General features: G+C 42.0%; 1 protein-coding gene across 4 annotated transcripts in view; it reads right to left on the bottom strand.

Annotated features, from left to right (window-relative positions):
* Positions 1–16,070, bottom strand: part of LOC125761250 (uncharacterized) — a 65,322-nt gene that overhangs the window by 37,736 nt on the left and 11,516 nt on the right. For all 4 annotated transcript variants that reach the window (XM_049422199.1, XM_049422200.1, XM_049422201.1 and 1 more), the window contains one exon: positions 1,130–6,650. In XM_049422199.1, the coding sequence (XP_049278156.1) occupies positions 1,130–6,559 (5,430 nt within the window). In that variant the 5' untranslated portion in view covers positions 6,560–6,650. The remainder of the gene's footprint in view (positions 1–1,129; positions 6,651–16,070) is intronic.

Here is a 16,070-nt window from a genome sequence, read left to right as displayed (position 1 = left end):
AAACATTTTATTGTTTGTCGATTGATGTTTTACAATCGCTTTCTAATTTTATATAACGAGTATAAAGCTTAACTCAGTGATCGACAAAATACTGCGCTGTGGCTCTTCGTCGAAAACGATCCATCGTATACTATCCTGGCAAAAGTATAACTTTAAGTCGTAGTTGCATTTAAACTAAGTATATTGTTGGTGCTTGTGAATAGTCGAAAAAATTTTGAACATTTTTCAAAAATTTCCTTGAGAACTAAGATCTTTGGAAATCCGTTTGCGATTGCTTGTCTTAGTAATCGTAGGGTTAGTAATACTATAAATTCGATAACATACTACAAAAGCTAAAACAACTAGTAACAATATTAGCTTACTTAGCATTACAGACAATCAAAGGGTACGCAACGACTATGCTCTGCGGCCAGTAATCAAAAAATCGACTTAGGTCAATTTGTGGCAAAAATTCCCACATCGTAATCAAATGAGGATTTCAAATGTCCAATTTCTCATAAAAGTTTAAAATTTCGTTCACATAGGAATGATGATTTTAGAAAGTTTTATTCAATTTCCAGCAAGTGTATTAATGTTTTATTAAAAATGTTATTATTAAAATAAAAAGGAAAACAGCCTCACCAGCCTGGTATGATGAATAACTGAATAATTTCATTTATATAGGATAGGAGTCAAATGAAACATACAACATCCTCTGTAATTTCAACACATTGTTTAAATTCAAGCACCAAATTTCACGCATTGGTACACTTTAAAAGCTCATTCCATGAGTATTTTAAAAGATATTTTGATCTATGCTTTTAGAACTTTACCCAAGGTTTAAAACCTTTACTGTAATTGAAATAAAAAGCCTCTAATATAAACAAAATATTATCGAACCACAAAATCTTGAGACTAATGTAAAATATTTCAGCTCCAGGTTATTTTAAAGTTAAGCAATTCTATCACAAATATGTATCCCAACCAAAGTGATTTGAATCCTGGTTTAAGTCTTTTCTATTTACAAGCAATAGGGCCTGGACGTTCATTGCGAACAAAAACAATGTGATTCTCTCCGTTCAGTGATGCATCGAAATTGGGCTTGGAAATTGTTTCTGTTTGCTGCTCACAAAGGACACATGACACTTACCGGTGGCGTACGTCCATCGTCCGTGTAGCCACAGTTACAGCCTTCGTCACAACATATTCGAACGAGCTCGTGTTCACCGCAGGTGCATGGTTCCTCGTCCTCCTCATCGTACGGACAATCCTCCCGTATGAGTATGATGTAATCCGCTTCGAAGAATTCATTACGCGTCTCGTCGAATACCACCCGGTTCTTACGCACCGGTGGTGGCCGATTTGGTTTCTTCAGCAACCCGCGTAGGGTTCCGGTCGCCGTTTCACGCATCGCGTCGCCACCCGTAGCAAATGCTTCCGATTCGCTACGATAAAGTGGGATCGCCTCGATCACACACCCACAACCGTCGTAGCCGAGCGCTCCTAAGCGTCGCGCTTTCGGTGGTGGCGGTGGAGGCGGTATATCACGATCACTAACTTCACTCGCAGTAATACTAATACTGGAACCACTAACAACACTGGTGGGACACTTGTGTTTGCCCAATGCCACCACCACACCGCTCGGTGTGGTTTGTTTTATTGCACTTTCCCTATCGTCGTCAGCAATTTTGGCTGACTCGGAGGGCAACACTGCACCACACGCGCCGGAATATGCTTCCTTCACACTTCCACTCACTAGCGCCCGATTGTTGGGTACACTGCACTGCCCTCCCGCTGGTACAACTGCACTGAACCGTGGAGTCGAATAGATTACACTGCCCTTTGGCTCACCGACCGACACTCTTACCGCTTTTGGTGGAGGCGGTGGCGGAGGAGGCACCGCCGGTGGAGGACCCACGGGTAGTGGACGAGTTCCACGCAACACTACCAGCAGATCGTTGGCCGCCTCCTGCTCTTGCTGCTCCTCTAGCTCCTCCTCGAGCTCATCGTAGCAATATTTTATCCGATACACTTCCGGTTCGTAGTCCTGCAGATGGCGCGTGTCGAACTCGCAGTTCGTATGCGGATCCGCTGCAAGCAGCTTCTCGAGCTGAACAAACTCGTCCTGCTGAGCCTCTTCGTCTACTTCGCTGCCGAGATAGGCGCTGTGATTGTTGTTGAGAATGTCCTCACCAACCGCACCGAGCACAATATGGTCCCCGGTTATATCTTCCTCGTCGTCCTCTTCTTCCTCCTCCTCGTCGTCGTCGTTATCCTCTTCCTCGGTAGATCCACCGACAATTACCGTCTCTACCACCTCGAGCGGGTCATCAATGCGGGCCTTTCCGCCGGGAAAGATTTTACAGATTTCTTCCGACTCAGCACCACTGCTCTCCGGTGTGTCGGTATTTCGTCGCAATTCCTCAACGGCACGTGGTTGCCGCTGATACCGCAATTGGTTCGGGTTTACGGGTGCTACTGTTTGGCTGGAGTTAACTGGGCTTGCTTTAGTGCTAGCAGCGCCGAGATACTCGTCCGCGCTTTGCTGATGCACTGCCGGCGAAAGTAACGAGGGTAATGAGACAGCCTTCGACAACCCGTTTTCTTCCCCAGGGCCGTTATTATTCTTATCTTGCCGTTTACCCTCGGCGACAATCTCCGTTTCCTGATTCTTGGAGGACGACACTTGGCTCGCTGTTCTTTGTCTATTCTGACGCTCGAGATCCAGGCAGGATAGCGAAAGTAACGATGACGCCGAAAGTGATAGCAGCGATGAGGAGAGCGGTGGTAGGATAGGTCTCGTCCAGGATGCTCTCGGCGTACGGTTGAGAGATGGCGTTGGTTGGAAGGTTGCGTCGCGTGAAGACCGATTATTGTTATGGTTTTTTCTGTTACTCAGCAGATAGCTTTCCGTATCATCCTCGTCCCGTGTCGCGTCCTGCTGTAAACAATTGAGCGAGGATGTTTTCCTAGACGCCAGCAGCGTACTACTGCTACCGCGGCTACTTCTGCCAGGCTTTCGTTCACTTCTTTCGGATGCTGCGGACGCTGAGGATGCTGCTGCTGCTGTTACAGCTTCAAAACCCCGTGCTGATGATGGCGATGATGATCCCAATGACGATGTCGACACGAACGACAATAATCCTCTCCGGTTGCGTTGTGTTGGTGAACGCAAGAGCGTCACGTTCGCATCGCTACCACCGTAACCTCTCGCGTCATCTTCCGCGGACGGGCGCAACGATGGAGAACCTGCTGCAAAAGTATTGGTGTTGGCATAGTCCGTCGACGATGAACGAGCGTCAGGATGGCCTGCGCACACTAGCAACGAGGGCAAAGATCCCCCCACCGATTGTGATGCTCCACCGTACTGGGGCGAATCTCTTGCACCGAGTTCTGATAAGCCGTGGGAATATGACTCACGGAAAAACTTTTTCGTATATGCAAATCCACGGAAACGCTCCTCCAGCCGCTTCAGGCGTTGACTGGCCTCAAAACACTCAACCCCACTGGTACTGCTGGAATTTTCGTTCGCCTCAGTTGCTCCGCCTGCGTCTGTGTTGTCCTGCGCAAGGTATCCTTCCAACGGTACGGAAACTGTGGTGGGACATTCGCTTCTCGGTTCACTTTGCACGCGTTCACTCACTCTCGCACCTTCGAGAACTTGCTCCTGGCTGAGATTCGCTGGTAGGACGATGTGGTGGTCCGGTAATGATCCTTGGGGACGGATTTCACTGTCAATAAAGTTCACATCGAATGGTTCCGTTTGTGTGTTCTGATGGTGGTCCGTTCGCACGCCAGGACCTTTCACAATGTTCACGCTACCTCGTTCGTCGTCTGCCCGTGACCGACACGGATATGTTCCGTCGTCCACCGTTGCACCATCGACGTCATCGTCGATAATAATAATACCACTGTCCGCACTGGACGGGTTGTTACGGTGCCCTGTCCGCGACTGTATACCCTCCGCCCGTGCACCCTCAGACGCGACGGAAGCACCACCGTCCGAATCTTCCCCCTGGGTGTTGGTTGCACTGTCCCTAAGCACTCGCGAGTTTTCACTGCAGTGGCAAGAGTTACTGCCCGCTTCACGGAAAGAAAACGGAACCTGCTGCTGGTGAACACAGATGTGCGCACTGAGCGTTACCTCCACCAGCACGGATGATGATGCAGGATCGGTCTGCGTGCAGGAAGGACACTCCCTCCCTTCCGGATGAAAACTGCGATGATTCGCACAGTTCTGGTGGTCGGACCGTTCGACTGTCGGTGGCGAGCAGGTGCCGTAATAATTTTCACTCTCACTATCCGAGGACAGCGGTCCTGCCGTTCGCGTGTGTCCCTTCGCTGACACTTGGGTAGATTTTTCTTCACACTCGGTCGTGCAGGTTTGTACCGTGCGTGCAACGGTACCGTTTGGGGTCAGCTGTAGCTGCTGATGCTGCTGCTGCTGCCCTAGGCCTTTGTACCGCCCTTTTCCTTCTTCGTCCTCACCGTTAGGACCAACAGCCGTCGGAAAGCTGCTGGTACTGACGTACTCTAATCCTCGTAACAGACTACCATGCTCGCAAGTGAAGTCACTTGCTGGTCGCTGTTTTGCCTCGTTACCGTCATCGACGTAACATCGTTCATCGATTCTCTCACGCTCACCCGTGTAGCTCCGCTCTGCCGAAGGAGCAGGAAGTGTCCGGTCCAATTCTGTACACGTCCGATGGCTGGCTGGTGTCGATTCACGCTGAATCTTTCGTTCGCGTTCCTTCAATTCACGTCCATCGATGCAACAAACCTCAATGTCACTACCAGCGTGCTGGTGCCGTTCATCGATCGGTGCTGAGGAGAGCTTCACATTACTCAACGCTACTACCGAGCGCTCGTCACTACTACCACCATCATCCAGCAGCACGGGGGCTGCCTTGGGCCGTCCTTTGGCTCCCGGCCTACCGTCGTGAGGGTCGTGTTTCACTGTGCTGCCCTGGTGTTGGTGTTTCCTTCGCCGTTCGCCGTTGATCGATTCGGTTCCGGCGCATGCGTTCGCCAGGCAAACATCCGCACGCTGGTCCCGTGCCGCACGTCTAGCCATACCCGACGGTCGGAAAGTGCACGCGAGAGTTTCGTCGATTCTCTGCGTGACTGCTCCACCATCGGAATTTGCTGACACGGCTACGGGACCGATGGCAATGGTTGAATTCTCCTCACGCTCATACCGCTGATGATGCCGCTGATGATGGCGATGACTCTCACTCTCGGCATGTAATGGAGAGGAGCATGCGCGCTGAACCATTTCCGTTTCCGACCACCCGTTCTCCGATGCTTCAGTCACGTCCGTCATCTCCAGTATCCGTTGGGGACTCCATCTTCCACCAGCTTCGCTGTCAACGTGACTACTCTCAGCAGTACTCTTCCTACCATTGACAGCATGCCATTCGTTTCCCCTTGCATCGCCCACCGGATGGAAAACATTGTCATCTGTTTGCCTAGTCTCTGTTGATATTTCATTACGAAGCTGGAAGTGAGGATGGTGCTTTAGCGTTGCCTTCCTGCCATTGATGGTAGGATCACTTTCATCGACAGATGCCCCGCACCGGACGCTAAAGCTCTTGGTATCGATATCTAGTGCCTCTCCATCAATTCGCACCGTTTCATCTTCCTCTTCCTCGCTATCTGGCAGATCTCGCTCACCATGAGGATCCTTCACGATATCTGAATCGTTATCGCTGTCGCAATTTCGAAATGGATCATCGTCTAACAGAAATGTCACCTTTTTCACTCGACCAGTACAAATCACGGGTTCAGTTTTAGTCGCAAGCAAAGCAGCTTGTGCCACTTTCATTAACTTTTCCTGTACTTTAGCTTCGCTTGAAACACTCATAGCTTCCTCTTGATCACTGCTGAAATCGATCAAATCGATCAAATCGTTGTCACTGCCACTTGCTTTCGGACTATTATCTTCAGCATTACGTACCACAGCTACCACCGCTTCGCATTGCTCTTGATTACTAACTTCCAATAATTTTATGTGCTCGTTTGTCTTATTGTTTGCACCATCAACGCTGTGCCTCACAAAAGCTTCTTCCGGCTGCTCCATTACCAGATCATCATATTCCAATGCCAGCGGCGGTGTTTCAAAAATATCCTTATGCCACTGCTCTAACGTACTCGATTTAAGTGTCGGTTCTTTCGTCAATTCGCCCGCTCTCGACGTTATTATTTCCGGAGGCTTTCGCAAACTTCGTTTTACGGCCATCCCCACAATGACCGGCGGCTGCTTAAGTTTCGATAGTTTTGGATGGATGAAATCTGCTGTGCTACCCGCAGTACGCATCATGCACGATTCTTCTTTGTGCGTCTCGACCAGTGTCATGCTAGCGTCGTCTATCACAGCTTGGTTGGAAATATCATCTGATTCACAAATACTGCTAACTGCCGACACGATCGGTGACAGCATGGGTCCAAGCGCTGCGTGGGCAGGACTTCCGAAAGGATCCTGAATTGCTTTCCTGTGTGGTACCGCATAATCCGACTTCGTGCTGATAGTAGTACCGGCACCGGGTGACGTTTGTAGCAACAGACTTTTGATCGTTTCCATCGTTTTCGTTACATCCCTTTCCCGTCAGCCCGAATCGTGCGGTAAAGGTTTTCGTCTTTGGTTTTTGAACTGTACCACACAAACTGCGCAGCTGAAATGATATCGCAAAAAGTAAAACAAAGGGACGAGATGTTAAAAAAGAGTATAAACATTACGATGCTGATGCTTCTGTAATCTCTTTAGATGATTTCGTTTATTATTATTTGTTCCACAGCGACCAAACGCTACCCTTTATCGACCCTAGAGTTTTGGAGACGACTTGCTGCAAAGTTTACTTCATCGGTGTAAGAAAGAAAATATGTCATTTTCTTTATCTCGCTACTATACCAGAAGTTATTTCCACCTCGGTAGAAAGTTACAGAGTATGGAAAAAAGAAGGGTAAACAAGTTTGAGGATTCCGTGTCTGAAACGTTCGACTAACTTTTGCATTACATTTTTCAATTTCTACCATTGCACCACGCTAAAGAATGTTCAAAAATATTCACTAGTTAGCAGAAACTTTCTCAATTGGAGAATGAGATAACGAGTAAATATGTTCAATTAGGCTTTTAAGAATTATAAAATGTTGAGCCATAAATAACATAGCTTCATCAAGAACACCAACGTTAACATTTTAAGAGAAACATTTTTTTAACTCATTGATAAAGATAGCAAGCGGTCAGTCATTACAATTTTACGATGACGAATTCACCGTAATAAAAACCCAAACTTGCTCTGAACGAACTTGAACATAAACGACAGGTGAAAAATTAATATTCATACCACAAACCACAAACAAACACGTATCTAAATTCTTCTGCGCTGGGAACACTCCAAACCCATTCGCAATCGGTCAAAAAGCTCACAAAATTTCCCTTAATGGTGCCTTGGTTCAATAGCACGATTATTGAACTGTAAGCTGTAGCCCCAACGTTACCGTTCACGTGCAAAAGTGAACGTCCTGATCTTGACCTAGCTGTTTCACCGCAAGGTGTGGTTATATCGTATATTTCTGTCTGCGTCGCATTGCAGAATAGTGAACAAAAGTCCAGATCCTTTTTTTTCACATACTCAAAAATATATTTAAAGAAAAAAGAAAAAGATTGATCCTTTCTCAGCGTTTTACTTTAACCATGAACTCTGCAGTTCGACATAAGTTAACCTACTAATCTTGACGCCCTGCAGCTGCTGGTAGGACAAAGCACAAAGAATATGGCAACGTGATTTGGAGCATAAAAACCGTGGCACGTCAGTATGCAAGCTCCACGCCAAAAAGGAATCATTGCATGACAAAAAAAGAAAGTTCAAATTCTTCGTGGCAAAAGCAATGGAGTCCCGGTCGTGTGCTCGTACAATCTTCACAGGGACACTGACTTTAGTCGATCTAATGAAATTTTACACCTTTCTCCAATCTACACTATGACCTTCGCTGCTGTGCGCTCGTACGGTGCTTCGAAGATAGGGATTCTGCCACTACCAAACGGGACCAACGACCGTAAGCTCATTCTTGGCATCATCATTTTAACACACCATCCTTACAGCGCTGGGAGATGAGGTCAATCCACCTCACGTTATCATCATACCAGCCTCAGCGATATTACCGCCCAGCTGCTCCGTGTGCCAGAAAACAATGCACAATCGACAAATCCTTGACCCAGGACGACATAGCCCGTGTCGCTCACTACACGCCCGACTAGGACAGTGGAAAGGGAGCAAAAGTTCGTCAAACTGCACCAAAAGAGCAATGGAGGGCATTTACGTTTTTTTATTCTTATCTTGATTTTTCCCACCGGTTTACGTTAGTGTGCATTAGGGATGTTACAAAAAACCGATATGTGTATGTGTGTGTGAGCGAGATTTAGATTTTGTTTGTGAATCTGGACTTTTATTAAATTAGATTCTTCCAATGAAAGGATTCGGTAGCAGCAGCTCACCATGTGTGATGGTGAGAAAAGAAAGCAGTTCTACAATAAAGGACGAACAAAGCAAAGTTTAACAAAGATAACAGTGTGCCGGTAGAACAAATACCAATTAAAATCAACGGTAAATGTGATAAAGGTATAATTGACATTTACATTTGAATTTGAAGAATAAAACGAATGAAGAATGATAATTTGCCCAAAAAGTTTGTGTAGCTAATACAGAAAAGTATATTTCTGAAAGGAGACTTCTGAACAAATTTAATCAATGAATAAATAAATTTAGGGTATTACTTCTAATAATCAACATTTACTTTAATTAATACAAAAAGAAGGACACAAAAAATATCTTCATTTTCGTGGAAGGCTCAACAAAAATTCGCAAAAATTACAAGACAGACAGCCGCTCAGACAGGATTCTTTATATTTGATATCTTAAAAGATGTTTTCATCGCAGAAAAACAGCACGAATCATCTACTGTACATCATAATACCCTGCAGAACATTCACGTCTGCAATGTGTTTTTGTGCTACGTTTCCTAGCCATGCTTGCCTAACTAATGGAATCAAAACAGACCAGCCCGCTCTGTCTTGCTGCCCTCACGACCTTGATATTGAGAATGAGTTTGCCACGAACTTTGGCAATCTACCACCGCGTTCAAACGCTGTTACCTTCAAAGTTATCCACGACCACCGTAGCTACCAGCGTAGCTCGTCCTCCCCGAGCGCAGGACTACCTTAAAACTTATTTCATAGCCTATCAAAACGCTATCTGAAACCATTAAACGTTCAAGCTCTTCACGATGCTTAATTTGTCCGGCCCGGCCCCCCCGGGGGAACTGTATTTTAACCGTGATAATGATAATCTTCCAGTCAAGAGGTTAATTTTCGCATCACAATCACCTGCACAGCAGTTACCGGGCAGAGATCCGAAGGTAAATCCCTGCAACAAATCGGCAAAGCGCGAAGGACGAACCTTCACCATCTTATCGGAGTCCTAAAACAACTCTACGCAACCAAAAACCCGACACAAAGCCAGTCCAAATGGAATGGTTCCAATGTGCGAATCATTCCGTGGGTTGGAATGTCCTCGTTTAATTAAAAATTTAAATTGCACCTCCAGCCGTACACCGGCCGCGTGTATTCAAATTAACTTTTCAACTATCAACAGTTCAACGGTGTCCCTGCGCTTCCCCGATGGAAAATCTGGGCGCAGAAAATCCGGTGCGGAAATTCGTACCAACTAACAGACAGTAAGTAAAGCACTTGATAGTTGCCGAGCCGAGCTGTGATGGTGTACGAACCGGTATAATCCGACGAATGATTCAAATTTCCAGCTACAATTGTTAAGCCGAGCACATACGCTTAAACAGGCTTGGTAAATATTGAACGAGTTCGTAGTTCATCTGCTCGGGAAAACGGGAAAGTTGAATATAATTCTGCTCTATCAGTTATCTCGTTACCAGAATTTAAATTAACCTAAATAAACTTTTACAATATTGAACAGTGGAATTTGTGGTTAAAATCAACTTAATTAAATTTAATAAAAGGCATCTTTACGTAAATTAAAAAATGTCCTAAATTTTTTTTTAAATAAAATTGCATACGTTGAAAATGCTTCAATACTAGAAGAAAGGTGACAAATTTATATCATTACCCTTATCAATCAAGTCACGTATAATTCGATCATTCACATCCAACTCCTTGAGGCTAGGAAGGAGTAATTCAATCATATGTTAGTTGGGGCTTTCATTCCACAAAACTCTACCACACGTGCATGGTCAATGACTCGCTATCACTCTCACACACACACACACTTGAGTCTGAAAACTCAAGGTTGTGGAAAATCGTAACCCTCAACTATTTCGTCACGACCTGTTCAATGTTGAAGACGAAAGAAACTTGCAGAAAAAAAGAAGTATAAACCTTGGGTGTCGTTTGCCACAGAAAGCTTCCCCAGGTTTGGAGTTTGGTTCTGAGATTCCATTTCACCCACCGTATGCAATGATTCTACCCAAATTAATTTGCATAAAGTTTTGCTCTTTCGCTTCAGGGGCCCCCCGCTTCTACAACCCTGCTGTGGTTAGTAATTGCTGGTTACTTTTATGGCTTTGTGAACCCTCCACACAGGAACGTTTGCGACAAGGATGCTGGAAGCTGGCCTCCTTCTTAGACGAGCTCGTGTTTGTGTTTTTTTCGTTTTTTAAATATTCCGAAACATGTCGTACCAATGTTTTATTCATAAACTTCATTTCCAACATCTGTCTCTCGTCAGGGTAACCTGCTCATCATGGTATCCGCAAATCGTAAACGAAGGAAAATTACAATTTAATATTTTTTAACTGCAAACCTTGACCCTTAAAAATTATAATCAAAATCTTACGAATAAAATTTTTTAATGCAATGTTTCTAAAGTAAAACTTAACAAACATAACGCACCAGTTTCGGTGGGCAAAACAATTTACTTCACCAAATATTTTTGCCTTAAACCACACACTGTGTAAGGCAAAAATATGTGCCTGGAATAAAAACGGCCAAACGAGTCGGTTACCAGTTACATGCCCATTTCGTTTCGGCAAAGTTTAACAAACAGTCATTATGGAAATAAACATGCAACTTTCGCACACGGCCCTTTTGACTCTTTGTAGCTTTTTCCAGCTTCATTGCCAGGGCTGCTTTTTATTCCTCTTACTTAAACAGAACTCATCACAGTGCGACCAATAAAATGAAAAATAAAATCAAACGAGCAAACCAAAAAAGTTCACCCGTTTTCATACACACAAGGTTTCGAAAAGTGTACATATACTTTCAACCATTCAAAAAAGCTCATGCCCCGTGCTCATCATTCCATCAGTCCCGTGCGCTATGTTCGCTGAACATATGGATCATTACCGCAAGCATAGATCAACGCTGGATGATAAACCGCTTACATAAAACTCTCCCGCACAATCCAATAATAACAAATAAATAACAACCTCATCTCTTCCCGGGTGGGATTTTCCTGTTCCAAACCGTACCGATCATTCTTCTCTTCGTTCGTTTTTCATTTCATGTTTTTCCATGTTTACGTTCGAATGGTTTAAATTCAGCACCACGTTTCCCATCGTGTTCGTGATATTTCCCATACTTGCTTCAACAGTTGGTTGTGTGCAGTACAAACGAAGCCTGTCTTATCTTTTGGCTTTTGGGGTTTTGCCTGAGAAACACCATTGAATGTGCATTACTTTTTATATGTGCATTGTTACCGTTTTTTTTTGTTTTGCACTTGTTTACATCTGTTGTTAGCTTTTCCTGCTATATCAACCATCCATGCAGGTGCTATATAACATCGGTCTTATCATATGGACTGCAGTTTTAGTCGTATTGTCTAATATTTTATTTAATAGCGAGTTTTATATGAAAACAAAATTTGAAAAACTACATTTTAGGAAAAAAGTTCATTTTTTTACTTCTTTTGTTCAACATCAATATTGTATATTCGAAGAGATTTTTTCAATTTACTTCAATTACTTACAAATCAATGTAAAGAGAAAATAATGAATACCTTCCCATTTGCTCCACTTTTGCACCCTGACAAAGGTATAATCCAACATACAAATTTTCCCCGTTTTGCAATTATTACCACAAGAAAAAAAAACACATCCCGAAGGGTACATAATTTTCCATAAATGTTACATTAACTAATGCAACGTTGCGTCACATTGTTACTAGCTCGTTCGGGGGGTAGCAAAGGAATAAAGCAGACACCTTTGCGCTAGCTTAACGGTTCGCTTATCACAACCTGCATGTGTGTTGTGGGTGCCAGCGTACTTCCGATGCGCACGTTCTGCAAGACTGCACATTCCCACGCTACCAACTAAGAAAAAGCAGTATGTCGTTGTATGTTCAAGCAGCGATTCTTCAACTGGAGGTATACACGTAAGTTGTATAGCGAAGTTTTGACTACATTGGTTTTCTTCTTAAAATGTCGCTTCTTTTCATTTTTAATTTTTTTTGGAAAACAACCTTTTTATATTTTATGATTTTAAAATAAACATATGTTTGCTTTCATATTAACAAATCCTGATTAGTTGAAATAAAATAACTAACACAATCGAATCCAACTCAAAAGTCGATAAAATTGTTTGTAGTACGATGGATCACAAGGTAAACTTTCCCCGGGTTCGTCGCTTAACTTTTATTTACACTTTTTTTTACAAACAAACGTCTTTCTTCACGGTTTCAGCCTCCGGACAAATGAAGGCTTTTCGTCGTAAAAGATGTTTCGATTCGAAACGGAAAGACGAATTTTCGCAACCTTCAAAGTAGTTTCTTACCATTCCACTTCACCAATCGAAACCCAATGATCGAGAGTTTCACGACATGCAGCAGATAAACCTTACGTTTTAATGTTTACCTTTACCGGAAAAGCGTTCGTTGTGAAGATTTCACCCGATTCGCTGATGAAGTGGGATAGCCAATGAGCGTCAGATAATGATCAGCCCTTTAAAAAATACCAAATCAACGGGCAAGCTTGCTTACACAACCAGAAGATGCTTGCCTCTTCCTTCACACATCAATCAGTGCCGTTGCAATATCCGTGGGCGCTTCGGTTGTGAGGAAAATCAAATAAAAGGCACACTTTCCACGCGCGACCTTTCCATTGTAGGCAGACAAGCATACAACGAGCGTGCAATGCGCAACCAGTGTAAAATGATTCGTTATGATTATGATGAGGAAAATTGTGTTTTCGTCCTCACCTGAAAAAAGATCGGACTGTCGGACAGGGCGCGAAGACGCATCATAATTTTCTCACCTCATACACTGCACATTTCGCTAGTTATGAATGCTTTAAGAAACCATTGCCTTCCCAACATGGCCATTACATCATCGAATCTGATGAAGCGTCTAATCAACAGCGGTGTTGTGCTTTAATAACTAATTTATATGAAGTACACACCATCGTGGATTCGAATTTCCCCACTCATACTACAACACTCATCGGTTTTTGTGCAGATAATTAAGGACAAGTTTACAACTTTGGTGAAGCTTTTCCTTTTTTGGAAAAAAAGTTCCAAAGCAAAGTGTACCCAGGTGTCAAAAAATACCTTTTCCGACACTTCCACACTTCATTAAACGATCATTAGTAACGTCTGTGCTATGAAAAAGTGTGTTGAGATAAAAAGGGAAATTAAATACCAAATTTGCTTCTCACTTTTTTCGGATCGCTTAATCGATTTTACAACCATTTTGATTACAATACTTTCTTCTAAATCTTTTATCGCGCTCGTGTTTCCATCCTATGCCGTCCAGTTGATTTTGCTATGAGTAGCTCCGACAAGAATCCAATTATAAACTGGATTAAATAATTATAAAAAATCTAAATGATGAAATCAAAACGTATGAAATTTTTTGCAGAAACTTGAAATGAAAAATTGATCAGAATATGAAATGTGAAGCCATATTCTTCAGCCGGTGTACGAGTACTGCAAGGCTCCCAGAGACAATGCTTAAGATAGGTGATTTGGATATTCCTTGGAAAGTTGATGTTAAGTATCTTGTGTATTTCTAGACAACAGGTTAACCTATAAGAAATATGTGAAAGGAAAAATCCTAATCGGTTCAAAAATTATTCACACGCTATATAGTCGCATAAATGGGAACTCTAAGCTAGATTTGAAAAACAAATTATTGTTGTATAGAACTGTTATTAGATCATCAATACTTCATTCTGCGCAAGTTTAGGCAGGTTGTGCTAATATTCGCTTTAAAAAACTGCTAATTTTTCAGAACAGAATATTAAAAAGAATTCTTAACCTGCCCCCATGGCACAGTACATATGATATTCATAAGATTACCGGAATGCTGAAAGTTAAAGAATTTCTCGAGACATATAAATCTTTACGGTGCCATTAGACGTATTTGTCTATAGTTAGGTTTATTAAATAGGATTAAGAACTTAGGATGTAAGATAGTTATAAGTAATTAAAAAAATATAAGTAATAAATCTAAGAGTTTTTTTAACCGGAGGGCAAATCCCATCCGGACCGTCCCCCCGTAGCAAGGACTGACTATCCGACTACGTGGTAGAAATAAGTCTAGTAAGCCAAACATGCCCAAAAAGCATAAAAGAGGGAGTTTTTTTTCAATTTTTCACTACTACACTTCACTAAACTGCATCAAAACACACTAAAATTCTTAATGCGCGCTGTTCTCCAACATATTGAGTTCAGGTCTAAAGAGCGGTACCAATAGTAAATACTAAATTGTTAATCAAATACTATCAATAAATATGCACTACTACCACTACTACCACTACTACTACTACTTCTACTACTAATGTAATTAGTTACTTAATACATAATTTCGAAGAGCTGGGTCATGTTTTAATATATTTGGAGTTCGTACTCTACAACATATCAGTTAAATTAAGAATTAAGAATGAATCTGTTGTTCATATATTTCTTCATTTTAGCTTTAAGATTTGATTATTTTTTCTTCTGTCTTTTGTTTGAAGTTTATCTTATAATATTAACATCAAGATAATGCTGTTAAGTATGTGTCAAGTATGGATTTAGGATTTTAAGTTTTGCATGAAAACTTAAGAAAAAACACCAATAATCCATGTTAGCTCAAATGTGTATCCGATCTTCTTTACACAATTCACTTCAGAAGGTTTATGCAACTAAATTGTAGAAAAATTACTGTGAAATTTTCAATCTAAAATTCTTTTTTTTTTAATATTAAAATATTAAAATATTTTTTTTTTTAAATATTAAAATATTAAAATGCTTCCATTCCGATGGCTTTACACAGAAGGCCAGTAGGTATTGCAAATTCGACTTATTATACTACACTCCAAAGAAGACATATAAAATCGTTATTATTTTTAATTTCTAAATACTTTTTGTGCTGTGTGTACTTTTTCGTACAAGTATTCTAAACCGAATATTTGAAACAGTTGTATTTCTAAACACAAAAAAATTAAACCACAAAACATTTTAGTTTTTCTGACACAGTTTCACAATCAAAACTAGTTTTTAGCTAAAGAACATCTAAACTTCAAACCAAATCAAAGAGCACAAGCATAAACAAATATGAAACATGTTTTTCCTCCTAACACTTATACAAAATGACCGTACATTGTTGCATAGATTCATTTGAATAATCTACAATAATAAATTTCATAAAAAGTGTATTTTTATTATTTTAATTTTTCATGAAAAAGCCGGAAAAAATTCTCAAATTTTTTAAACAATCAGTACTCTAAAACTGATTATGTTGTATCTATGAAGAATGAAATTAATAATATTAATTGAATAGATAAAAAAATAACACATCTAGACATATGTTTTCTACGTTGATAAGCAGCAGCAACCGAAAAAGGTTTCTTGCCACACATTCATGTTACGAAACGGGCCCCGTGTTGCGTTGCGTGCCCGTTGGCGTCGCAAACCGGTACATGCACTCTGCTTCAAATAGCTTTATCAAGTACGGTCTTAACGCAAACAGACACATCAAGGGCGAAATGTTTGAAATGAAAACGTAATAATCCACATGTGTGTTTTGCGGAGGTGCATTTCCAGTTTCCAGGTGTACCGAAAGTCTGTATTATGTTACCAACTCAAATTCA

Source organism: Anopheles funestus, chromosome 2RL (genome assembly GCF_943734845.2).
Source record: "Anopheles funestus chromosome 2RL, idAnoFuneDA-416_04, whole genome shotgun sequence".
NCBI classification, from domain to species: domain Eukaryota; kingdom Metazoa; phylum Arthropoda; class Insecta; order Diptera; family Culicidae; genus Anopheles; species Anopheles funestus.
This window is presented reverse-complemented; position numbering and strand designations above follow the sequence as displayed.